This window comes from Rhipicephalus sanguineus, chromosome 10, assembly GCF_013339695.2.
Source record: "Rhipicephalus sanguineus isolate Rsan-2018 chromosome 10, BIME_Rsan_1.4, whole genome shotgun sequence".
Taxonomy (NCBI): Eukaryota; Metazoa; Arthropoda; class Arachnida; order Ixodida; family Ixodidae; genus Rhipicephalus; species Rhipicephalus sanguineus.
This window is the reverse complement of record NC_051185.1, coordinates 1,609,116-1,635,485: the sequence shown is the minus strand read 5'-3', so window position 1 is coordinate 1,635,485 and position 26,370 is coordinate 1,609,116. Positions and strand designations below refer to the sequence as shown.

The 26,370-nt window shown below is 48.2% G+C and overlaps 2 protein-coding genes across 6 annotated transcripts in view; one reads left to right on the top strand and one right to left on the bottom strand.

Annotated features, from left to right (window-relative positions):
- Positions 1-367: 367 nt before the first annotated feature.
- LOC119372698 (TM2 domain-containing protein CG10795) lies at positions 368-1,336 on the bottom strand. Its single transcript, XM_037643151.2, has one exon. The coding sequence runs from the start codon at positions 982-984 to the stop codon at positions 448-450; it is 537 nt and encodes a 178-aa protein (XP_037499079.1). The 5' UTR covers positions 985-1,336; the 3' UTR covers positions 368-447.
- Positions 1,337-5,759: 4,423 nt separating this feature from the next.
- The window catches only part of LOC119372696 (transmembrane protein adipocyte-associated 1 homolog), a 119,276-nt gene continuing 98,665 nt past the window's right edge, over positions 5,760-26,370 (top strand). For all 5 annotated transcript variants that reach the window (XM_037643147.1, XM_037643146.1, XM_037643148.1 and 2 more), the window contains exons 1-3: positions 5,760-5,983; positions 14,023-14,172; positions 17,077-17,209. In XM_037643147.1, coding sequence (XP_037499075.1) covers positions 14,072-14,172; positions 17,077-17,209 — 234 coding nt within the window. In that variant the 5' untranslated portion in view covers positions 5,760-5,983; positions 14,023-14,071. The remainder of the gene's footprint in view (positions 5,984-14,022; positions 14,173-17,076; positions 17,210-26,370) is intronic.

Here is a 26,370-nt window from a genome sequence, read left to right as displayed (position 1 = left end):
CACACATGTCGATGCAATCGCTGGTGATAATTTAATTTGCCCTTTAAACGGCTACATGTTCTTGATTCGCATGAGAGTTTTTATAAGAAGCCCCCACCTATATATTCAGTGTTGCCCCACACTAAAACTCGGCTGATAGGTCCCGTGTTTTCCTTTACTCGTTTCATTTAAGTTGTACCATTCAAAGCTATGAACCTTGGTTTGTGAAAATACACATCCAAACCAGCTAAAGCAAAACTGGGCTTTTCAAGGCCTGTCCACTTTGGACATGTGCTTTTGTTCTTAAAATGACCAATAATGTACCACTCCAACTTATGCCAAGTGTGCTTGGCACATCGGTTTTCGGAGAAACTAGTTGGTGCTGCGACCTGGGACTGAATGAGTGCACAACATTGCACTTTATGAATCTGTCCATACAAACACAACTGCACTGTATTTTACTAAAGATCACCAATCGTCCTGCGGCAAAACGTAAGTGTCGTTGTCTACACCGAGGAATCGCAGGCAGGGCCCGAAATAACTGATCACATAATGCGACCCGTCGGCGGGGCCAACGACCTGCATCGAGATGAGAATAATGTCCACCAGCTGGCCGAGGAACATGAATCCGAGCGTGCAGAACTTGGCGAGGCCGATGGCCGGGTAGCCCAAGTAGAAGCGATCCACGCCGAACATGCCCAAGAATACGGACAGCAACAGCGCCGTCTCAAACGAGTAGCCGTTGGTGTAGCGGCATGCAATCGCCTTCTCGAAGGTGTCCCTGCCTGTGCCGGTGCCGTTCTTGCAGACGATGCCATCCGCCGCGGTGCACAGCACACGGGCCTGGTTGGCGGGGCCGCACGTCTTGGGCTGTTGCGTGGCCGGGTCGATTTCCGGCGCCGCACACGAGTACTGACCCATCAGGAGCGTACTGCAGTTTGCTTCGTACAAAGCAGCGCAGTTTGCAGCGATACTTAGGAGCAAAGCGTATGCGAACGCTAGCATCGCTTTGACACCCGCGGAGTCTTCCCGACGCACTGCACGCCCGACAGGCGTGGTTTCAGCTCACGTGGTCTGTCGCTGCAAACAATAGAACGTTCAGGTAAATAAGCATAGTTTTTAAAAAGCCTGTTCGGAATTCCGCTGTACGCAAAGACGTAGACGGATAGCGTAAAAAGGCTTGCAGACGAGCCTAGTACGCAGTACGCACACAAGCGGTAGAGGTAGTAGAGGCAGAGAACACCCATACACTGTAGAGATGTGCCGGGTGTGCGCCGTGTCGGTTTCGACCGGCGGCGGCGTGGTCGTCGTTCCGAGTCGGCGGCGGCGTCGTCGAGGGTGCCGGCTTGGTGCAGTCTTGCGCGTGCAGCTGAGCAGACGACGCAGCATTCAGACGTAGGCGCTGTACCCACCTTATTAACGTGAGACGTGTTTTGCCAAAGTGTTTGCGCTTCATAGGCCTGACTGGCTGCCCAGGCGGCGCTGCGAATGATGATGATGATGATGATGATTTGTGGCTTTGCCCTTTGTAGCGGGTGGACACATATGGTGTGTTCTAGCCTGGGTATGAAGAAAAAAAAGGAAAGAAAAAGAACGACAAAAAGAAAGAAAAAAAGAACGAAAGCACGAAAGAGTTCACTTCTGGCACCACTTCCACCACTGTTGGAGCCTTGTCTTTGTGGTGGCAACGGCTTTTGCATTCCTGTCCGTCAGGGCCAGTGCCTGAGGGAGAGTAGTGGCCTCCGGCGGGCGGGGTGAGAGTTTTTGGCATTGCAGTACCAAGTGCTCCACTGTCTCTTGTTCTGCTCCACACGCTCTACATAAAGTTGAATCGATGTTCGGGTCAAAGCGGCTGCGATATGCCAGCGTGCGAAGCGCTCCCGCGCGCGCCTCGAACAGTAGCCCACTTCCACCACTGTTATCGTACAAAGATTCCGGGGCAATGGCCTCTTTGTATGTTCGGTACAGCTGGAGTGTACTCTTTTGCTGCAGCGACATTTGCCATTGTGCGCTCTCCTCTTCGCGTATCCGTTTCCGAACTGCCGCGGTAAACTTGCGCTCCGTGTTTTCGAGTGTTGAGCAGTCCAACATTCCGTACTTGCGTCGGAGAAAGTAGACTCTATTTAACCACTGCGTTCTGAGCCCCACGAAGTGCAGGTAGCGGAACATGCGACGGGCCCACCGGTGATCATTCATGAAGCGTAGGCGTCCTTCATAAGCGATCTTGCTTGTGGCTTCCCTTGCCTCGAACGTTGACCAGCCTACGTCCCCCTGAATGGCCTCCACTGCGACCCTTCCATGGCAGCCTAGTGCCAAACGGCCCACCTCCCTTTGGCCTCGCTCCAGCCACTCACGGGTCCTGCTTGTCAGGCATATAATGGCATTCGCAAAGGTCAGGCATGGGACATGGACCGACTTCCACAGCTCTCGCACCAATACATATCGGTTGCAACCCCAGAGGCTTCTCCGGCGCAGAATGCAGCTCGCGCGCTGGGAGGTCTGTCGCAACCGATCCTCGTGCCTCAAGAACTGGCCTTCCCCCATGCCGATGGTCACACCCAGATACCGGTATTCTGTTGAGAATGGCAGTTTGTCTCCATTCGGAAGTTCCAACGGGAGGTTTGTATCCACTTCTCCGGCAAATTGGACAACAGCCGACTTCTGAGGGTTGAACCGAAGGCCTAAGCCTGCCAAATGGTGAGCTGATATTGTCACCAACTGCTGGAGCTGATGTCGGTCTTCCGCAAGGAGAACAATATCATCTGCAAACACCAGCCCCGGTAGTGTCCATACTTCGGGCTGTCCTTCTGACAGGAATTTCATCTTGAACCCAATGTTTGATTGGATGAGGGCACTTTCTAAGCCTGATGCATACAGCATGTATAGCAGGGGCGAGAGTGGGCACCCCTGCCTGAGTCCTCTGCTGACCTTTACTGGCTCAGAGGACGTATCTGCCAAGCGTGCTACCACCGAGCTATCGGCATAGAGACGACGTAGGAGGTCTGTCCATTCTTGTGGCATGCCCAGCTCGGTCATGCGCCGCAGCATTAGGTCATGTGGAACGCTGTCGTATGCCTTCGCAACATCTAAGAAGCATGTGAGCAGACCGCGGGATTGTTTACGTGCCACCTCAATGCATTGGGTAACCACGAAAAGATTGTCCTCCAGGCGTCGGTTTGGGCGGAAGCCATTTTGGAGTTCCGTGAGGTGCCCGCTGCTTTCGGCCCAGCCACTCATCCACGTTTTAACCACTTGTGCAAATAACCTGTATAGCACACTGGTCACAGTTATGGGCCTGTAGCTGCTGAGGTAACCGCTGTCAGCGCCTTTCTTGGGAACTAGGCATATACGGCTTCGTAGCCAGTCTGCGGGGATGGGGTTTCCCTCTATAATACCCGTGAAGATAGCAGCGAGATGTTCTCTCGCTATCTTTCCCAGGCGCTTCACCAGACCCGCGGGTATACCATCCAGTCCCTGTGCTGTCTGTGATGCTATTCGCGCTAGGGCACGTTCTAGCGCTACTCGTGAGACCTTCCATTCACAGTCCTTCGCTTGTGAATGTCCTGGGGCTGGTGTTATATGTGTCACGTTCTCCGCGGCTGCTACAGGAGCCGGGGTCCCAAAAACGTTTTGGATGTAATCGGTTATCTGCTTTTTGACATCGGAGACCGGTTCTCCTGTTGCCTCTTCTCGGGGGGTTGGTCGTGACGGGCTCTTTCTGTCTAATGCCGATATATACCTCCAAAAGTTCTGGATTCCACTGCGGCCTGGCGTTGTGAGCTCCTTGAGTTTCTTGTGGTCACTTTCCGCAATCTTGCGTTGCACTAGTTGTTGCATGTGCCGCTTTAGCTCCAGGTATTTGTGCCACGCCTGCTCGCAGTCTTCAGCTGAGAGGTGCCGAATGGCGCTCCGGTGCTCTCGGTTTGCTGCACGTCTGGCTTTCAAAGCCGCTTTCACCTCGGTATCCCACCATGGCTTACACTGAACACCTTTGCGGGAGTTTACACGAACTTCATGTCTGCCCATTATGACTTTCAGTTCTTTGATGAACGCTTCGTACGTGACAGGGCCGTCTGGGTTGCAGTGTATATCGCTCGCTTCGAATTCCTCAGCGATTTCGTCGTATGTAGCTACTGGTAGGTACCGCCTTGCTGGGCTGCGGTGTCCGCGCCGAGTTCTGTGGTAGGCCGAGGCTGCGCCGGTGTGGTAGGCCGAGGCTGCGCGATGAAAACGGTGCTAAAAAGCGCCCCCTATGACAAGTTCTTTGGTTTCGAGTAGTCAGACAGGCGGCCGCATGCAGCACTAAGCTCAGATGCGCAATGGAGCCGCCGCTGTCGGTTGTGCTGCGCTTTGAATCTCGGCCAGTTTCTGGCGTGGCTGAGTTCTTCAGGCCAAGCAATCTGCGTAAACGCAAGAAGCTCGTCAACGTCAAGTATGTTTACGACGTGCAGGAGATTGAAGGAACCATTTCGGCGCGCTGCAACTCGCAAGTGCAGCGAATCTCATACGACGTTGAACTCGAGTTAAGTTTTACGAGGCATGCTCGCGCGATTAACGACAGTGCATAAACGAAAAGATTGCTGTTAAGAAAGCCGACATGATTTGCATTACACGACGAAACGGAATCAAGAAAGGTGCAGTGACGAAGGCTAGCCGTCGGCGGCCCGAATGAGCGCATTCGCGTCGTGTGCCGTTTTCTGCCGCATTCAGTCGCAAACACACTTTTTCCCCATACACGGTCGTAATTTTCAACATTTGCTTCTAGGGAATTCGTCAAATTCTGTCAGCGTGCGGTGGCGGTCGAGAAGCGACGGCGTGCAATGTTTACAGCCGGCCGCTGGAAGCAGCCGGAAAAATCGTAGGCACATACGCAGGGTGACTCATGGCATCGTTTTTCTCGTTTCGCACGAAATGCCGGCTGCCTATCCTCGTGATCACCGTCGGCAGCCACGGCCGTGCACGCGCGTACGAAAAGTAATCAGCACGTTACGTTGCAAACCACGTTTTGCTCGCGCACTCACTTCACGCGTCGGACGGCACGTATCCAGCGGTTCCGTCGCTCCACTTCGTACGGCTTTCAGGGGAACCAGTAAAACCGCACATTAGGATCCTTACCCCCATGTTCGAGGCAATTAACCACGCAACAATAACGGCGGCGACCGCGCTTCGGGACCGCGCGCTGCTCTAGCCGTCGCCCAGACCACCTGCTTTCGGCACGGTTTGTTGAAGCAGGGATCGCTCGTCAAACATGTCAGACTCTGCAGGCATAGCGGACAAGTTCCTGCGTACGTTTTAAGCACTTTTTGAGCCTGAAAACTAGGCACAAAATTAAGTAAAACGCTTAAAGCAACTGAGAACTGCGTAACTCGCCGGTCTATAGCCGGTCGGCGTCCATTTTTGACTACCCAAGCAACTTCGGCGCACGCCACCAGGCTCCGCCACAGTACTCAAAACTCCAGCGCGTCAGCCCTATAGACCATAGAGTTTCCTACCTATAGACAGTCCACGCGCGGTTTGCCACCTGTCAACGTTACGTGGACGACGTAAATTAAGCGAACAAAAATAAGGTCTGCACCATGTCGGCACCTCGTCATTCGTTTCTAGTGAAGCACCGCGCCCGCACCACTGAACTCCTGCTGAACAATTTCTGAACTTCTCGTGCACCGCCGTGAACCGGTTCCGATTGGTGCAGGTGAATCGTTATGCGGCGCGCCACCTATCTAGCGCTGGTCTCCCACTAACTTCATTTATAACCTACAAAGCGTGCGAGAGAGGAGGAGGTGCTCCTAGCGGCAGAAAGGAGAGGCGCGACGAAGCAGCTGTGCTGGCTGTGCAGTGAGTTGGTTGAGTGGGGTCGCAGTTGATGTTGTGTCAGGTTGTGGGTCATGTTATTCGGATGGATTGCTGCTCAAGCTTGGGAGTCAAGTGCATGATCGTGTGCTTTTAGGTGATCATTTCTACGACACCCATTTAAACTGCCGATGCTCCTCCAGTCTATTTAGAGGTAACTATTTGCTTTGCTGGTTTCTTGTTCCCGCAGGTGCGTTTTCTGTCGATAAACTAAGCCTCTGCTCAGGCACTGAGCTCCAGAAGGCTATGAAGAGACGTCTCGTATTTCTCAGGTATAGGGTTCGTCTTGTAGGCGAAGAACAGTTGCTGCTTATTTTGTTGGAACCGAATCGCAGTTGCTGGCTGGACACTTCAATGAACAGACAATATTTTTGGCTTGCCGCGGTGTATGCCGACATCGAGTTGAAACCTTGGTACGGAATGAGGGCGGGAACATCAACGATGGCGTTACTTCTTTTCTTGTGCGAGTCGAACGTCTGCATGTGACGAGCGCCTTGCGGTGCAGCACTTTGCTGGCAGCTTTTCTTCTTCTTCTTCTTTTTTTTTTTTTTGTCGTGCGACACGGTGTGAATGAACGTCGTTTGTCGATAAGGCAGCTGTGGGCGTGTTGGCGTCGTTAAGAGCCAAAAACTTGCTCATCTGAAAAGAAACACCTGACATGGTATGCTGAAATAAACTGCAGAGCGCCACTTGCGCTAAAGGAGAGCACACACAGCACGGGACAAGCGCTAACTCGCAACTACCTTTATTGGGAAACACTTTCCTAGAGATATGAACAACATATTCTGTACAGCCAGCACGCGCAAGCGCGCTGCCCATCATAACCACAGAAAAGACATATCGCCAGAATGCAGATTGGGACATCAAATCAAAAAATTCCTTTCCTTGGTTGCACAACACCACGGAAGTATCACTGGCACAATCACTTCCGTTCTTTCTGGTATGGCACACTTCCAAAAGTTCCAAAAGACGAACGTAAACCCAGCTGTTCTTAATATTGGACCTGCACAACTTTTCAGGCTTGCTAGTAAATCATTTCACTTGGCATGGAATGCCACTGCGTCCTGTAGTGCATATTTTGTTTTAATACACTCTTCTCGATTTATCACACTGACAAAAGTAATTTCTCCCACATTCTCCTGTGTGTGTGTGTGTGAACATATCAGTAGCTGTGAGAGAACTTTTTGTTGGGCGAGTTGGTGTATGTTCATAATTGCTTTTAAGGCGCAAGAGCACAAGAAAGGGCATGAGACAGAGCGCCTCTCGTGTCCTTTTTAGTGACTGCTTTCTATCGCGCTTTAAAAGCAATTATGAGCTGTGAGAGAGCTTGGCTGAAGGATTGGCTGGCTGTTCTCTTTAGAGTGACAAAAAGAAGCAGAATAATTCTTAAACGTGCTTAAGGAGAGATAACAGAAACCAAGTGGCTGCGTGTCAGAACAAGGCACCACTGGAGTGTGGTATCACCTGTGTGCTGGGATGGCACAGATTTGTGGCATTGGGGCCATTTGTAAGAGGCTAGGGTGATTATTGAAAAATGGTCTAAAGCCACTGCCAGGCAACAGTTCTGTAATATGTACAGTGGTAGTCTCGACAGGGTTGGTATGGTTCAAGAGTGACAGATGCATGCTCCTAAATAGACTTATGGTGCATATTTGTGCATGAGGAGAGAAAGCACGGCAGGATGTAAGGTTATGGCTGGCAGCCTGCCCATCCAAGAAAAGGTGATTTGGGAACTCAAGACAAGGCTGGAAAGGTTGCATGGCACTTGTTTGCATTTTATTGAGCACTGTTTTCAGGTAAAGCACAAGTCTTCTTTGTAGCCATTCCTGCATGTCATGACAGACTTTTCAGAAGAGTGCATTGACAATGCACGACATAAATTTTATGCGCACAGCACAAAAGCATAAGCTTTAATGCCTCACAAGCACATTGGATAGGGCACAGGTCACAACACGCAGAAGGCAGTCCGCAATCTTTACTCTGAGACACAAAATGTACTCTTGAGTGCTGCCACGCTTCATCAGTGTGCATTAAAGTACGGCAATAACGATATACATTCCATGCGCAGCAGTAACCTGCTTCATTGATTAACTGTGCCTCAAATCGTAATCTTATCCACTTGTCACGGCAACCACAGAGCATCTGTTTCATTAGTGACTTAAGCCATAGTTGATGGTCTTATTCATAGCAACACATAAAACGGGACACAGCGCTTGTCTGGTTGTCTTTCTTGTGTCGCACTAAAAGTTGCTATCGAGGAGAGATACTCACGTGCAACTGCACACCTGATGAACTGTGAGCGCACTAAAATGCGCAATTTTGTAGAGTGGCGCCTTGTGCGCATTTCTCTCTTCGTCCGATGCTCTCTCGCAGAGCATCGGACGCATTATTCGAAGGTCACAGGTTCGGTCCCTACCGGCAGCAAGTTATCTTTTCGTCCACTTTACTTTCCTTACATTTATATCCCAATTATTACAAATAATATCTCCTATACTTTCCTTGGCATTATTGTCTGTTAGTTCTAATTAATATTGTCTCTTACATGTGTCATTTACACGTTTTGCACCTCGGAATATGCCATGCCAGCACAGCCACTTTTCCATGCTAGCATTATTGGTTAAGTTGCTGACGCCTTGCCAGGTTCAAGTTGGGTGACATAGCGTTTCGTGCATGCTGGTATGCCGTACTGAAGTTTTATAGTGCCAAGGAAAGGCAGGTCACGCCTTTCTTTGTCTGTGTTTTTCATGCGCTATAAAACTTCAAGTTGGGGCTGACTGGCACAGTGTAGCTCAAGCTTTCTGCTCATAAAGAGTAGCAAGAATTGTTTTAAATGCATCAAGTGTTCTCTGAGAACGTTTTTAGGGAAACCAGCAGAAAAAATCAAAGTTGTAACTTTTTACAAATGTATAGCAAGAGAAAACGGTGTTTGTATGTCAGTGTGATATAAAACTCTCAAGAAATGTCACATCTTTTGCCAGTCTTTGTGCACTTGCCAACACTTGGCAGGCTGCTTGTTTAATTAGAAATAATGGGACTTCTTGTATTGACAACCATAGGAGTTCATACTCTAAAACCTCTTTGAGCGGCACTTTAACCACCATGGGAATGATGAGAAGTAGAGGCTTCGGATGGATGTCGCAGTGGCTTGGCGATGTAAGGTGCAGTGCATGAATGGATGCTGCCATACAGACAAGCAATGACGGGGTCATCTGATCTGGAGGTCAAACAGAACCCTGTGCTCAGACTCGTTGGTCTAGTAAAACGTAGCAACACTCGGGCCTACACCCGGCGGTGTTGCGGATGGATGCTGTAGCTTCCTGGGAGCTCCATGGAGTTGACGTTGAGAGTTGAAGCCGAGTGAAGCAGTACACCTCGGCATCTGCCAGACACGTGGGACTACACCCGACCATGATGCTGACTTCGGCAATCTTCTGTGGCCTCCAGAAAGGAACAATCGGGACTACGCCCGATGGCGTCACTACGGCGGGGATCTTCTGGGGCTTCCGAAAAGGATGTTGAGAGATGAAGCCATGCGAAGCCGTCCCATGGCTTTCGCAAGGCAGGGCAACACTTGTGCCTACACCCAAAGGTGCTTGTAGATGCAGCAGCTTCCCGAGAGTGCTCCACGAACTTGATTTGGAGACTTGAGGCCAAGCGAAGCAGTCCACTCTAACTCTTGACCTCCGCCAGACACTCGGGTCTACGCCCGACCGTGCTGCTGGCTGAGAAGCTCCAGCTGTCTCCCATCTCGATGGAACGCCACCATGGCTACTGCGTGGCTCTTCGCGCACCCTCCTCTTGCGCCAACCTCAAGATTGATCTTTTTTCCTCTGGTCCACGTGCCAAATCCCATCCTTGTCTTCATCCTTGCGCAGGCCCTGTCACTGCCCTTCTACGTGACCGCTCCGTCCAATCTGGCCATGTCCTCGATGAGACACCACACACGACACTTGCGCACTTATCCATCATAATATGTAAAATTTATTGCAGAAAGTTTGCGTGACCGTAAAAGTGAAGTGAAGCTTAGACAAATTCAACCTCGAGGGTATGCAATTCTGTTGCAGGTTTGGCATTACCAAATACCAAATAATGAATTTTGTTTTTACAACACTTGAAAACAAACACGTTTTTTCTTCAAAAGTAAAGTACTGTATCGAGTGAGAAATGCTTAATGTATCATCTGCTGTGACGCCAGCCATGTCTCCCCTAATGCATTTCTCATTCCATTGTAAAGCAGAGTCAGAGGAGCGAGACAGTGTGTCTACTTTACTTCACCGTTGTTTTGCAGTCAAGCCGACTGCGGCTTGGCAAAACGCGCTTATAAAAAAAATGTGATTATGCACTTTCGTGCACAGGCATGGGACGTATAGCTACATCTTTGCAGAGCAGCACGTTAACGACACTTTACTGAAATTGTCAAATACAACCTGTGAAGCTGCAACGTTATTGGAAACCAAGAGACCTAGCGCGCTTGTCACTTTCAGCAACAGAGGCACCGCTTGAATGCTTTGCGCCGCACCCAACTATCCACGGCAGAGAACACCAAACGCGTTATTGCGGCAGGATACAGCCGCTGTGCGAAACTGAAACTGTAGAGGAGGACCCGTGCACTGTTAGCTAGCTAACGGAATCCGTTCTGATGTAGTAATATATGCCTAAGGGAGCACCAGTCTGCCATGCAGAGAAGACTACTAACACAATTGGCTAGGCACTGTGCTCAGTGCCAATGCAGAGTGTGGTTTGCTGCGACAGAAATTTCGTTCAGACACCGAGATCGCACAACACATGAACTTGTGAAAGCTTCCCATGTTAAAGGCACACTAAAGGCAAAATACAACTCGGCGTGGACTTCTGAAATATCATTCCAGAAACCTCTTGTGCTTGTTTCAAGCCATGGAAATGCTCAGTTTAAAAGAAGATCACGCTTTATTGGTCCTCATACTGTTAGTGCAATTCAAACCACCTGCCTCTCAAGGACTCGTGACGTAGGCACTACCCAACGCCGCTTTTAACGGGCGCTGCGCCAGCACCTTCCATTATCTGGCGACATCGCGACTCCACCGGATACGCATGCAAGAATACTTCTTTCTATGCTTGTTTTAAATGCGAAGCATTTCTTAGCGAACCTCTGGCACTTAGAGCGTTTCTATCTATCTATCTATCTATCTATCTATCTATCTATCTGTCTGTCTGTCTGTCTGTCTGTCTGTCTGTCTGTCTGTCTGTCTGTCTGTCTGTCTGTCTGTCTGTCTGTCTGTCTGTCTGTCTGTCTGTCTGTCTGTCTGTCTGTCTATCTATCTATCTATCTATCTATCTATCTATCTATCTATCCGCCCGCCCGCCCGCCCGCCCGCCCGCCCGCCCGCCCGCCCGCCTACGTCTGGGTGCCCTCATGATCGCCTCCTTAACTTGGTGTAGACCAAAATTTGCATGAAAGGGTAAGAGGATTTGACGAATATGATTGCCGGGTCATGACATGAATAACGTTAATATCCTGTCGCGTACGTCGTCAAACCCTTTCCCCTAGACACGTGTGGCACATACCCGTTTACCACGGGCCGCGGTGTACGGGTATGCGCCACAGGTGATTGACAGTTTATATCTACCCAGGAACGGCGAGAACAGACGTTGGTAACTTAAATGCTAGAGCGTTAAGGAAAACCAACATCGGCAGCGTTGACTCATCGAACCCAAGCATTCTGCGTGGCAATCAGGTATTCTACCACTGAGCCACGCCAGGTCTATAAACTGGCTCGGAAAAACGGCCTACGCAGGCGTACAACGGTGCAACGTCAATTGTGGTTGTGGTGCTGGCTATCTAATTTACAAGACAGCAATAAACACTACATGATACTCCTACGATGTGTACTCCTACGGTACAGGCGTCATATCAGATGAACGTCTGTAGTTCCAGTGTTGGCTACTCTTTTATAGCAGTCTAATAAACATTACATTTGTATTCCTATGATTTATGAAGCTATATTGAAGCATTGCTCGACCCCGGAGGAGTACATTAACGAATGTTACATAGGATATCCACATCACAGCACCGTAAAGTGCACTTCATCCACCAGAACGACGCAGTGTCCTCTTCATTTCTTACGAGGCTGGGCGATAGCCTCATGCTGACCGAGGATGATGCCAGAATAATTGACAGCCGCTTTGTAGACTAGGCTACGTAGGCCACATACGCCCAGGTAGTCTACGTATACGACAAACACCATCCACTGAAGTTGGTCTACGTAGCACTATCCAGGCCTACCAGCCTCGACGGCCTATACATCACCAACACGAAGGGTGGCTTCAGGTTCGGACATGTCGCCGGCTCTGTCGACAGATAATTTGTCGACGAAATGACCGAGGCATCCACGAATTCCCACAGCTCTACTATACCATATACTTCACTACACATGGACCCCTCGTCACCACGATCACGACTGGATCCTATAACAAGTCATGACCAGCTGCTGGTGCTCACTGATCATGGTGATGATGCCCTTGTTCAAGAACTGTCAAGAACTTCTTGCACACATGCACACGGGTTCGTGAAACGTGCGTGCGTTTTCGGGACACGTATAAGCACTACATATCAGCTTACCGCTTCTGGTTTTGGTAATACCCACGTTGCCATTGGCAGCGTTACCCAACCGTAAACAACTGGTTATATAACAGATATGCGGCTCTTCAACATATATATGTGTGCGTGTAAAATATATACAAATCTTTAGCGTCATTTTGTAACGTGTCGCTCAGTAAAAAAAGTTACGCCACAGTCACCTACTCGCCACATGCTTCGCATAACATCGACTCCCACGGTACGTGGGATCTGCCGAGTTTTTTTGCTGGCTGCTGCTGCTTCCATTGTAACGCGATGTTTTCCGCGGAAGTGCTTGATACTGTGACACTGCGGAGTAGGGTCGGGAAGCTGCGTGCGATACATCCGTCAGTGCGGGAATATGGGCTTCCCGTGTGCGTGTGTCTTTATGCTGGCGCCGTTCAGTGAACCTCTGTTGACGCCGCTGGTACGCAGGCTACCGAAATGCAACGCGATCAACCCACGTGTGCTGTGAAATCTGTGTGCGCAGTCTTCACTTGTGTGAACCATGTCGGACCAATGATCAAGGTGCCTGATGACTCATTTGCTTTGAGGTGTGGAGAGACAGTCCCGAAAAGAGCCACAAGAATGCGATACGCTAGTGGAAACTACAACTGAGATGCGACCATGTGAGCGGTGCGCATTCTGGTGAAACCTGAACTTCTGAACTACCCGCGCCGTTCGCCATAGTAACGCCAACTTATTTTTGCTACGAATCAAAGAGAAACGCACAAGCAGCATTTTATTACATCTTGTAATGAACAGTATGTTCTTTTTTATTATAAGTAGTCTGAATACTAATGATTCATTGTACTCGGGGCATTCCAAAATGTCCCACTCGTGGCGCATATCGTGTCGTACATTTACCTTAATTTCTCGATTAGTAGAACACTGCTGTTGATAATATTGGTGTTCTCGAGCATTGGCCTTCCACTGATAAATTGTGATTTGCCTTTAGTGTCCCTTTTAACGCTAGGGTGTCCTTCTCCATTTGGCCATATCTGCCAAAGATAATACTGTGCTCAAGGAGAGAATTGGAGGAGGAGCACATGCCTACGTCTCGTCTCTGTTTGCATTCACTAATGGTGTGCACGTGCAGATAATATGCGAGGATTGGGTTTGGGCTTATATTTTCTCATGACGCAACAGAGCCTTCAGTTGTAAGTGAGAGCTCGTGTTGTGCCCTTTCTTGTCCCTGTTGCGTTAGCGCTTTTAATACATAAGTATGAACTAACTAGCTCACCTTTCCGTTTTGCTCTGATCCGAAGCCTGTACCTCCCATCATTCCCATAATGGTTGAAGGATTGCAGCACCGGTTTCGTCTAAGTGTTATAGTATGAAACTCTATGTTGACAGCATAGTCCTAGATTTCTTAGGTGATATAAAAAGGTAAAGTGGACCTCGGCAGGTCCTGTAATGAGATAGCTGATGGTCAATGAGAGGGACGGAATAGATATCAAGGGATGAAAAATACAGCCGAGGATGGCCAAGCATAAAATGAAATCTGTTCACTCAGGACAGGGAAGGTAATGAAGCTTAGTGTTCTGTATTTAAAGCCTGTGACTAAACTAATGAAGATTCGTGTTACTCTTCACCAGAGGCTGTTCTGCTCCTGGATGGAAGAGTGGAAATGACCTGAGTGCTGTGATGGATGTCACTCCTCTGAACATCACTTCACCCACTCCAGCTGTTGTTGAGCCTGAGTACTTCTGCAAATGGGTCCTGTACCATGAGATTCCTGGCTCTCGGTGAGTTTCCACCTGGATACGCTAATGCAAAACCCTGCTGTGGTGCCTGACTTCCATGGAATTGAGATGAGGGGCATTGTTGGCATTCTTTGCCCCAACAGATTTTTGCGTGCTGCAATGCACCTGCCATGGTGCAGACTTTCTTTTCAGCTCTTGTAGCTGCAGGAAAAACTTGGCTGAATGTGAACTTTTCATTGGTTGAGCCCACAAAGACTAGCAATGCCTATACGGCCACAGTAGTAGTGAGCAAGGTCATCACTTCACTCTGGTTTATTTTTCTTTACCCAGAAAAGCACATGTTGCCACCACTGTGGCAGAATGTTTGGAGATTGTTTTAGACTACTGTTCTGATCAGATTGTGCGCACGTAGTTTATTCTGGAGCAGGGGCATAGCCAGAAATTCTTTTCGGCAGGCAAATGTGATCGAGTGTCATTTTGAGCTTGCATGCCATGGCAAAAAAAAAATGGGGGGGGGGGGCACAGGCCCGGTCCCCCCCCCCCCTGGCTACGTCACTGTCCTGGAGCTAATGTGAGCACAGCAATAACACTGTAATTCACGCATGTGTATAAGACGATTGACAAGCGATGAGTGCTCGCTAGGGGCGTGTGAATAGCAAGTTTTGGAATCGAATACGAATTGAACAGTGTTGACAACGAATCGAATACGAATACAAATTGAATGCTATTCGAATAGTTTTCTAATAGTAAGGAAATCATTTTTGAAACAGTTCTATAATTCAACAATATTTTATTTGAAACAAAACAGGCACAAACATTAATGAAGGAATGTTGCCATTAACTTCAACTGGCAAAAAATGCCACATTTATGTAAAATGAGGTTAGCTTGTAGAAGCAGTGACAGTCTACCAGATGTTTTGTAACTCTACGTTGAAATACAGCGGTTAGTACAAGGCGATACTTTGTCACCACCTTTTATATAAAACTGAAGCATAAAAATTAAACGATGTTTGATGAAGGAATATCGTGAATCTCATGACGAGCAATGACAGACTGAGCAAACTTTCGCTTCGGTGACACCCGAGTTTTAAATATATAAGCACCTTCATCTATGATTAGTATGGCATCGATAGTCCCGTAAGAGGTTGGGCAGCATGTATCTTTATAATCGAATAATTAGTGCAAGAAAAGTGCTCCCTTGATGTTCCAATGTGTTGTTCCCTTGAGGCCTTTCCGCCAGTGCTGATTACTCGAATATGTGCTATTCACTTCGAGTACTGAATTGAATAGAACACTATACGATTTGTTATTCCAGATTTTCGAATATTCGCACACTCCTTGTGCTCGCCACTATTGCTGCACTTTGAGCCTTCTTGCTTTATCTGGGCACAAGTTCGCCCAATAAAGAAAGGGATATATTATGGCCATCATTTTGTAGCATCATTTCCTTATGGCATCATGATGCCATTAGGAAATCCATACGGATTTCTCAGAAAGGAAAGCTATTTGAAGAAAAATTGGTCCGGGGATCGTACCCGGGACCAACGCCTTTCTAGGACGTATGCTCAACCAATTAAGCTAACCATGATGCTAACCCATTGGCAACGCAAGGGCGAATCAGTCAACAACTCATGGACTGTGGACAAAAGTCGGACACACGGGATTCGAGGAGCGACCACTCGTTGACTGCCGATGTCGGGGTGGGCACCAGAAACATTTGTTGCAGCCGTGAACTTTTTGAGAAGCTTGGAGTGCAGTGAATTCACTGTACTTGGAGTGCTTGACTAATGCATTCTCAACCAGTGCGGCCAGATATCAAGGCGATGCCAAACATGAATAATCTGGTCAAGTACTTTAAAGATCTCTTCTGGAATGTGGCACAATAATGCGGTCCTGCGAGTAGTGGGACGGGTGGTCACCCTAGTGGGGCCTGGGCCAACACCCAACAGCTTTTCTAGATTGCCAGCTTCCGTACAGGTTGCAATACAAATTCTGTATTGGTCTCGCCAAAGTATTGGAATCCTTCACTCTGGAATGCTTTTTAAAGGGCCCCTGAGCCACTCGGAGTTCAAAGACAAAAGAGTGGCTGAAACACGTTGGCGGGCTAGTTGATTAGCATTCGTGATAGAGGGAGTAGGAGATGTGTTATTTCTGCTCGCTTGGTATATATATTTATCGGTTCTTGTGAAATAATATCTCAGTTGCAGGTAGCAGTGTATCCTTGTCTGTTGTCTTTGTACGTCCCTGTCAAGTCGCGCTTACTCACTCCATCGTGAACGAGAGAGTGTTTCTTTCTTGCCTTCGCTACCCTTCCTATAGGTGCTATCCACTCTTTGCCACTTATTTCTTCATAAGACACATGGGCAATGCCAGCACTAACCGTTGAGCCTTTGAGGATTTCTCAGCTGCATGCTGCCATCTCCTCTTGTGCAGTCGAAAATTCCGCGCACAACAGTCATGCGAGACGAGGCAGAACCAACGGGTGACTGCATTGCGAAGCAGGGTAGGATGTATGGACCTGTCGAGAGCTTATTTCCTCATGACATCACGTCAACAGACTGCTGGCATCGCGCCCTGTGCCGAAAAGACTGGAAATGTCAGTCTTTATATTTTTGGAAGTTGTTTAGGGGCCCTTTAATGGGAACTCGCGGGAATACAATGACAGACAATTTTATTTTAACTCTTTTTTTTTTCTAGCCACTATTTGAAATATAGCTCTACAGGGCTTTACTCTATTCTCGATTTCTTTATTTTTTTTATCCTACTGGCTAGGAGCTTATTCATTCCTACTTTGTTTGAGATGCGATGTCATTAAAGATCATCGTCATTATTAGAAAGATTCTAACCCTTTATAAAGTTTCTGTCAATGGCTTTGCTGAATGGCGTGGTTCTGCAGCTGTGCCAAGGGAGTCTCTTTGACCAGAGAATACTTTGTGTCCCCCCTAGGGTGCGCATGTGGGACCTGAGCATCCTGGTGCCCAATGTGCTCTTCCTGCTGTTCATGGCACTGCGCTTCAACCGGGCACGGCTCAAGCTGCGTGCAACCAGTAGCCCCATCTTCTACACTTTCTACATCCTTGTGAGTCTGCCTCGAATATTGTGCACGTTGTCATCTGGAGAGAAAGCCATTCAAGAGCCTCCTCCCTATTATGTATATGTTGATCATGAAAGATGGCTTTACCTTCTTTATGATGAATCATTACCAATTAGCTTTCTGTCGTTATGTGTTGATTTGCTATTTCTATGAATTAACAGCACAGCTCATACAAAGGCACAATTTCAGGGGAAGGTGGAACATGGGGTGTTGCTGGAGCCAATGTTTTGACAAGGCTGCCCACTTAAGCGTGTGCAGTATGTGCTAAGGCCTTAAAGAACACAAGTCCGCTTGTCCAAACATTGGCTCCACCCCATGTACACGATTTTTACTATTCCTGTAAGGGTCACTCCGTGCCAAATGCCCCAAGCATTTTGGCAGCCATCTCTAATCTATTCGAAAAAAATCGTGTTGATTTATTGTATTGAGAACAGTGAATTGCTAGAATATTTTGGAGAGAAAAAGTTTTTTGGTCACATGACAGCCTTCTCAATTTCGCAAAATGTGGTCCGAGCGATGTTTGACAGAAAATTTATTCTGAGAATACCATTTGTCGTTTCAATGCCAAATTTGTTTTACATATTAGTCAAAGGCATATGTGTGAGGTGTTTAAATCTCCACAACATTACTGCCATTTTTCGGCTATATACACCTCCAGAAATTTGGCCAAAATGTTCTCGGTTTTTCTGGGGGTGCTATCACCCCCTCTAAAGCCATTCGCGCCTCATGGCGCACGCGCGTCTCGCGGATAGGCCGCGGTTAGGTTAAACGGCCGCCGAGCAAGCAGTGGCGCTGTGCTCGCGCGGGTTAGGGTTAGCGCGGTGGCGTCGGCAGCACGGCCTGCGGGAGAAGCTAGGCCGGCGGACAGAAAACAGCAGCGAGCCTCTTTGGGTTTGGCGGCATGCGTGGATGGACGTCTCTCGCGGTGGGTCCGTGGGGGACGATACTGCGGCGCTTTTCCTGCGGGCCCCTCATGGTGAGTCGAATGTCGGCGACGTCGCATTTGCAGTGCATTGTATGTCTTATGTTGTCTTGGGTTTGTTATCTTTTGTTATCAAAGTGGTCATACTGCATGTGCTACCTCGACGACATCGTGATTTATTCACAAACCTTCGAAGAGCACTTGGCCCATGTTGCCAATGTGCTCGGGAGGGTGAGGGCTGCCGGGATGACGTTAAATCCCGCGAAAGCCCAATTAGCGCAGACTCGAGTTCAGTTACTTGGGTTTACGCTGGGCGAAGGCTCCATTGAGCCAGACCGGGAGAAACTTCGAGCAATCCTCGATTTCCCCGCACCCAAGGACGTACGCGGCCTGCGCCGCTTTCTTGGAATGGCCAACTTTTACCGGTCGTTCATTCCGTCCTGTGCCCTAGTGCAGGCGCCCTTGACCAAGCTCTTGGGTAAGTCTGCGGTGTGGCGATGGGGACCTGAGCAGCAAGAGGCGTTTTGCCATCTGTCTAGCGCCATTGCGGAGACAGCGCAGCTCAAGCTCCCCGACCTGACCAGACCGTTTGTTGTCCAGACTGACGCGAGTGATCTGGGATTAGGAGCAGTTCTCCTACAGGAATACGATGGCGTGTTGCAGCCGCTGGCCTTTGCCAGCCGCTCGCTGATACCCGCAGAGAAGAATTATTCCGTGACCGAAAAGGAGTGTCTCGCCATCGTGTTTGCACTGCGGAAGTTTGATGTCTACCTGGATGGGACGAAGTTTGTGGTGCAAACAGATCACAGCACGCTAAGCTGGCTGATGCGGCTCCGTGAGCCTGCGGGCAGGCTGGCGCGCTGGGCTCTCTTAATACAGCATTATGACTTTTCAGTGCAGTATCGGAAGGGGAGCACTAACGTGGTAGCTGACGCGCTATCCCGTGCCCCAGTGTCTACCGGGAGCCTGGATCCCGGTGCGACAGCCGCAAGCGGTGCCTTTGCGCAAGCAAGCGACGAGGGCGAAACGGCGGCCGAGCCGCCGAGCGGAGAGAAGGGTGAGTGTGCCGACGAGCAAACCCTTTCCGCGAGCCAGGCAAGCAGCGCGCCGCGAAGCGGGCGAGAGGGTGAGCAACACGAAAGCGAACCCATGACGCCGACGCAAGCGGCAGCGATGGCTGCAGTCGTGAGTGGGAACGATACCAGGCTCCCCTTTGGGAGAATGGGAATCGCTTTCAGCAGGCAAGAGCTACTGAAGGCCCAGCAAGATGATCCGTTTTGTCGCGAGTTGAGCGACGGTCTCAGGGAGACTGAGCGCCGTGACGCTGCTGGTAGTGCGGCGGGCGCAGGGGGATGGGAACCGGCGTGTGTCGCTGGGTCCCCCGCGGATACATACTTGCTGGACCATGACGGGCTCCTGCTGAAATGCATAGCCACCGATGAGGAGTCTGTGGACCCGTTTAAGGTGGTTATGCCCAAAAGTCTGAGAGCCGCACTGTTGCGATCCTCTCACGACGAACCCATGGCCGGTCACCTGAGTGGCTCCAAAGTTTTTGCAAAACTGAGCAAGACTGTGACCTGGCTTGGCATGAAGCGTGACATTTTCCGCTATTGCCGTTCCTGCCATGTCTGTCAAGCGGTGAAATCAAGGGGTGGCAAGCCGCCCGGCCTGATGAAACCGACTGTCAGTGAGCTTCCGTGGCAAGTAGCCACCTGCGATCTAATGGGGCCGTTCCCCAGAAGCAAGCAGGGGTTCATACATCTGATGGTAGTCGTGGATCATTTTTCGAAGTGGGTAGAGTTGTTTCCGCTTCGGAAGGTGACAGCGCGAGCGGTGCTTGAGAGGCTGCAGGTTCGGCTTTCCGGAAAGACTGATTACTGACAACGCGTCGTATTTCACCGCTCGGGTGTTTGGTGATACGTGCCGTTCCCTAGGAATTAATCACTGCACCACTTCGCCCTACCATCTCCAGTCCAATTTGACGGAGCGAACCAATCGTACGCTCAAACCGATGTTGGCGGCCTTTGCCGAAAGTCAAAAAGACTGGGCAGACCATTTGAGTGAGCTCGCGTTCGCAATCCGAACCTCCGAGAGTCGCTCTACTGGTTTCTCTCTTGCTTTCCTCAACTTCGGAAGGGAGTTGGCAAATCCGGTGACCAGTGTCATGCAATGCCAGCTCGGAGACGAGGAAGCACCAGCAGACTGTTCTGCTTACGCATCAAAGCTTCGGGACAGGCTTTGTCGAGCTCTCAGTAGAGCAAGGCAGAGTTTGGCATCGGCCAGGGCGGTGCAGAAGGCCCAGTATGACCGGAAACATCGCCAGCTTTCATTTAAGGTAGGTGATCTTGTCCTGAAGCGCAACCACGCTCTTAGCGACGCGAGCAAGGGGTTCTCAGCCTCGCTCGCTCCTAAGTGGCTTGGTCCGTACCGAGTGGAGAAAGCTTGGACTCCGCTCGCGTACTTGCTGAAAGATCCCCTTTCGGGAAAACTCAGCCGTGCCCATATCGCAGACCTGAAAGCCTTTGCATCACGGTCTGACGAGCTTGCGCCAACGCCCTGTGGCACCTTGCGCAAGCAACGGGGCACACCCGGGTCGGCGGACCGCATTCGGACCACGCACCCGTATAATCTGAGGAAGCGGTCACCTTAGTGATTTCGCGCCGGATGGCGGACTTATTTCCGCAACCGAAGGCCCTCACATTACTGTCTAACCTCAGTAGGCTGGCTTCTTTACAGCCAGTGCTCACAAAGAAGTCGGCCCCCGCCCAGTTGGCTGCTATTTTTGTTTGTGTGAGGTCACAAGTTGTGACCTGCTACATTAAAGGGACACTAAAGAGAAACAATGAATTGGTTTAGATTGATAAAGTGTGCTTGGAGAACTCTTGTGTAGTTTATTTCACCACCACAGGTTTATTATTAGAGGAGAAAACCAAGTTCAAAGTTTCATCTTTAAATTTCGCGGCGAACTTTGTAATTCCTGACGTAAAAGATTTCAAAGAGCATTTAACGTATTTTGGCACCACTTGCTCGACGAAATTTCCACAAACTCGTTATGTCAAGTCTCTGGCCCCATCAGAGGACAATGTACTTCTATTTAACCGATTTGGAACTGCGTGGGCCCAAGCAGGCGCCGTCAAAAATATGTGATGTCACTGCAAATGGTGCGGGAATTTCAAGGTGGCGTCGCCACCTGTATTTTCTTTTTGCGCGTTTTCTTGCTTATTAAGCGTCTTCTCGCAGCAAGCGGGACGTTTTTGGTATCGTGGAAGACTACTTTACTTCATTCTAAAAAGAGACAGGGCGTGCAAACACGGACACAAGAAAGAAGTCAGGACACCACAAACGCCGACTAACAACTCAGAAGACACACAACGGCTGAAAAGAAAGAAGGCACGAAAACTTATCTGCGCATGCCCATGCAACATGCGAACCTATCAATCCGGCACGCGTGGCGGTCTACGTGGAAGATAACTGTCGAGGCATTTGATTTCATCTTTATGCAAGTTAATCGACGGTTGGCTCACGCATGCGCTACCACTATTCTCGATATGCCATGCTTCAATCGTCAGGCGTGTTTCTTCATTTCTATGCCAGTACAACACTGCGCATTCATCGAATTTTGGCGTGCACTTACAATCTTGACAGTGTAAAGATAGATTAGAAGGTGAGCCTCCTGTTAGCGATCTCTCATGTTCCAACAATCTCTGGTTAATGCATCGGCCTGTCTGTCCTGCGTAGAAGCGGCTGCAGCTGAAAGGGACCTTATACACCACACTCGTACGGCAATCAGTGAATTTGTTGGTGTGTTTTACGAAACAAATATCGGTCCGCTTCTTGTCTTTTACTCGCTCACTCCTCCTCTGCACAGTGGTACAAATCTTACCTAGCTTATTGCACTTCTTTACTAATGCGAGAAAAAATCGTTTTGCTCTTTAGTGTCCCTTTAAAATGCTGTGCCACTGCTTTGGGTAACTTCTTCGCTGTGTCCGCACGATGCCCGTTTAATCTAACGTTAACAGGTTGTCCCGTTTCGCCAATGTACCGTTTTTGACAATATGAACATTCGATCATTTAGATAACGTTTGAACTAGTGCAGGTAAAACTAGATTTTATATGATGGACGTAATCACTTCCGGTGCTCTTAACTATAACGTCATCTTGAAGGGGCTTACAAGTCTTGCATCTTGGACGAGAACAAGGTGTTATGTGGGCAGTAGAATGAGGGTTTACTTTTGCATGCATTAACATGTCCTTAAAATTCCTATTGCGGCGATACACGACCTTTGGTACTCCGGGAAACACTTTTCTAAGGCGCTTGTTGCTTGCCAGTATTGGGTAATACTTACGGAGGATATTATTTATGTTTGGTAGCGCATTTGAGTATTTGGTTATAAATGCTGGCGGCTGGTTGGCCTGTGCCACGGGGGCCCTTTGAGCTAGTGGTGATTTCCTGTCTAGTTGACATGCTTCGTTGTAGACCTTGTTTAGAGCATCTTGCGGGTAATTCCTTTTAACTAATGTTTCCTTTAGGTTGCTTAAGTGGTGAACGTAGTCACTGTCATCGCTAAAGATCCTTCTTATACGCCTCGCCTGTCCTACAAATATCCCTTGTTTGCAGTGTCGCGGGTGATGACTAGTGTAATCTAGGTATTGCTGGCTGTCTGTTGGTTTTCTGTAAAGCGTCGTCTTTAATTTTCCTGCTTCAATAGATACCGTCGTGTCTAGGAAGTTAATTTCACTGGAAGAATGGTGCATGGTGAATTTAATACTAGAGTGAAACTTGTTACAGTGGTCAATGAATGCGTTTAGTGTACTTACGCCACGTTCCCATATGATAAATATGTCATCTATGTAACGGAGATAGGTGGAAGGCTTCACTGGACATGATTCCAACAGCTCTGATTCTAACTGTCCCATAAAAATGTTGGCGTATGTTAGCTCAAAAGGGGTTCCCATACGAGTGCCGAAAGTTTGCAGGTGGTAGGACGAATCAAATTCAAAATAATTCAGCGTCAGAACTAATTTCAGTAACGATAGGCAAACTTCAGCATTATGTGCTTGCTTGCTTTCTATGAGTGATTTTGAGACCGCTTCAATCCCTTCAGCAATAGGTATAGTCGTATACAAGGAGCAGACATCTAATGTCTCCAGAATGACCTGATCCGAGAGTGTTTGTGTTTCGTTAATAGAATCTATTATTCGAAGGAAATGAGGTGTATCTTGAACAAAAGACGGTAGATTAGATGGTATTTTAGATAAATGATGATTTAGAAATGTTGATAGCGACTCAGTAGGTGTATTATTGTTAGATACTATAGGCCTGCCCGGGATTTGTGCAATAAGCAGTTCATCTATGGACACCTTATGAATCTTCGGAAGAAGGTAGAAGCGGCCTGCTTGCTTGTTTTTAGGCATCAGGAACCGGTGCTCAGAGTGTGTGATAATAACACCAGTAACACAACCCACACAGCAAGCAGAGGCAACAAGTTCACGCACCTCCCTAACAGAGACATCTGCGAAGGCTAGCAAACAAACAGATACAGAAACACGCATTGGGTCAGGCCTCACCACTAACACAAAGAGTAGTAAGAAAACACCCCCTGAAAACATTGTGCCCTGGAGGTCTGCCGACTCCAACAGAAATGACTAACAAACACCAAGGACAGGAAAGGCAACCGCGAATCTCCGTCTTTTCTCCAATCCCGTAAACTCGCCGCAAAACAAACAGACTACAAAATGCATTTGAAGAAATACTCTAGCTACATTAAAGAAAAGAAAATTCCATTGGCTGCCGATTGGCTGCATGAGTTTGCCTGCATGAGGCTTCACTCAGTGGCACATACAGCAAGTGTAGTGAAGAGCGTCACACTTCGGGCCTGGCCAGTGGAGCACTTTCACGGTCGATGACATAAATACACTGCACTGTGAACAAGTCCCGAATTGTTGATATGGTACCTTTGCAGTGCTGTCTGCTATGTTTAAAAAACATTTCATTGTAGCTACAGCGTGACGGATACAGAGGAAATGAAAAGAAAGAGACTGCGCTGACTATCAAGTGATGTTTATTAGAAGAACCACGCATGTATAAGAAGCATTAATGTGACCATTACCCAAGTGCTAGGCATACATGGTGTCATGAATAAGAGCCCTTTGGAGGCAAAAAGATGATCAAGAAGAAAGTGTTCGAATCAGCGCGCTTTTGGAAAATTCTAGAGAGCTTGCAGCACGTGAACCGAGCTGTGAAGGAACACGAAGAGAGGGGGGCTGGCATTGTCTGCGTGTGCTTGGCAGAGGAAGGCTGGCGACGGGCGTCCCGAGGTGGTGGCCGGCGTACTCGGCGGCGTTCGAGCAAGGCTCCTATCAGCTACTGCGCACGGCAAGTACGAGCATTCCTGATGCAAGCCCCCTTCTCCAAGCAAGCCGCCGAAGACAATCCCCGGAGTGCCACGTCACCGGTGGAATGCCACACCGGGTGATCGGGCCAACGATGTTATGCCTAACGGGCCTAGCCATGAGGACTGCCTGCTTGTGAATAGGCAATGACGGCTGGTGCATCGTGCTACGGAGTGGACCATGCCAAGTTAAGGGGGGACATGGCACTTGAAAAAAAGTTCTTTATTTCTTGATCAATTTTGATGAAACTCCCTGAGTTTATGTATAGTTGTGTGCTAATTTCAAATACGATATTATTTTTCTAGTGTGATATGTAGTTTTTAAAATACAAAAATATTTCATGTGCCTCCTGGGGAGCAAGCTTTTTTCTAAACTGAGTTAGTTACAAAGTAAATCTGCATATCACGATAATCTGCAATCAGAACTGTGTGCAGTGCAACAAAAATGGATGTTCTAAACCTATTAGAACAAAAGTTATAGTATGTTGAACATTCACGAGTGAAATTCTAGCGTGAAATGACTCACTCGCGAATGTTCAACATACCGTAACTTTTGTTCTAATGGGTTTAGAACATCCATTTTTGTCGCACTGCACACAGTTCTGATTGCAGATTATCGTGATATGCTGATTTACTTTGTAACTAACTCAGTTTTAAAAAAAACTTGCTCCCCAAGAGGCACATGAGATATTTTGTATTTTAAAATTTACACATTATACTAGAAAAGTAATTGCATATTTGAAATCAGCATACAACTATACATAAAGTCACCAAGTTTCATCAAAATCGATCAAGAAATAAAGAAAAATTTTTAAGAGCAGTGTCCCCCCTTAAATGACCAGACGGGTTTTTGTCTGTGAAATGACAAATAAGACTGGTCCAACGCATCAGTGTTCTAAGTGTAGAGCAGCCACGAGCAGAGACAGTCTGTTTAGCAGTGATTGTTTGTTGCTGCTTGAGTTTGTTAGTTTGCAGTTATTGATAATTTTTGTACATTTGTATATTTCAGAGTGCTGCATGTGTTTTGTTCGATAAATGCGTTTTGATGTACAAACAATCTTGCCAGAGTCGATCACACGAATCTATGACACATGGACAGTTTATCAAACAACTTGCTTTACGAATGCCACAAATGTACAATGCGTAGCTTCATGTGTGATGTAGATCACATAGCTGATCAAGGGAAAACGGAGGAATAAACAGAGAGCCAAATTGCCAACATAAATCACTTATGTGCGAGCTTTATTTTTGGAAAAGCTCTCATCTAAGTGATTTATGCTTGCAATTTGGCTCTGAGGAGTCTGTTCACAGCCAACGTGACATCATAATCAAGTAACTAAATGAAAGGCATGCTAGCACAGTCTGATCCCTTCTCCATTATTTCTTGGGATAACTTTTCGTCGTGCCTGAAGAGCACAGTGTAGTACTTCTACCCGCAATTTCCACAGTGTAGGGAAAGGTGTGGAGCCCTCTCTTACCCTAATGTTCAGTAATTGCCCTGTCTGTACTATATACCACGTGTGTCAAATAGACCACACTTTTGGGTGCATGGAACAAATAGCAAGCGAGTTTTCACTTTGCAGTCCCTGCTGTATTCAGACTCCATTTGTGGCATCCCTGCCTGCCTGTTTATTGCGTCACAAGTTCCCTTCAACCCAATGTGTGCATTTAGCTTAGAAGCAGCCTGCTTCAACAGTGGGTTTAACATTAACAAAATTTGTTGTTGTGGTAATTGGTTTGTAATAAATACTGGATAGCGCAAATTCCACACAGGACAGAGAAAGAACACTTAGCACTGGTCCTGTGTTCTTTCTCTGTCCTGCATCGAATCC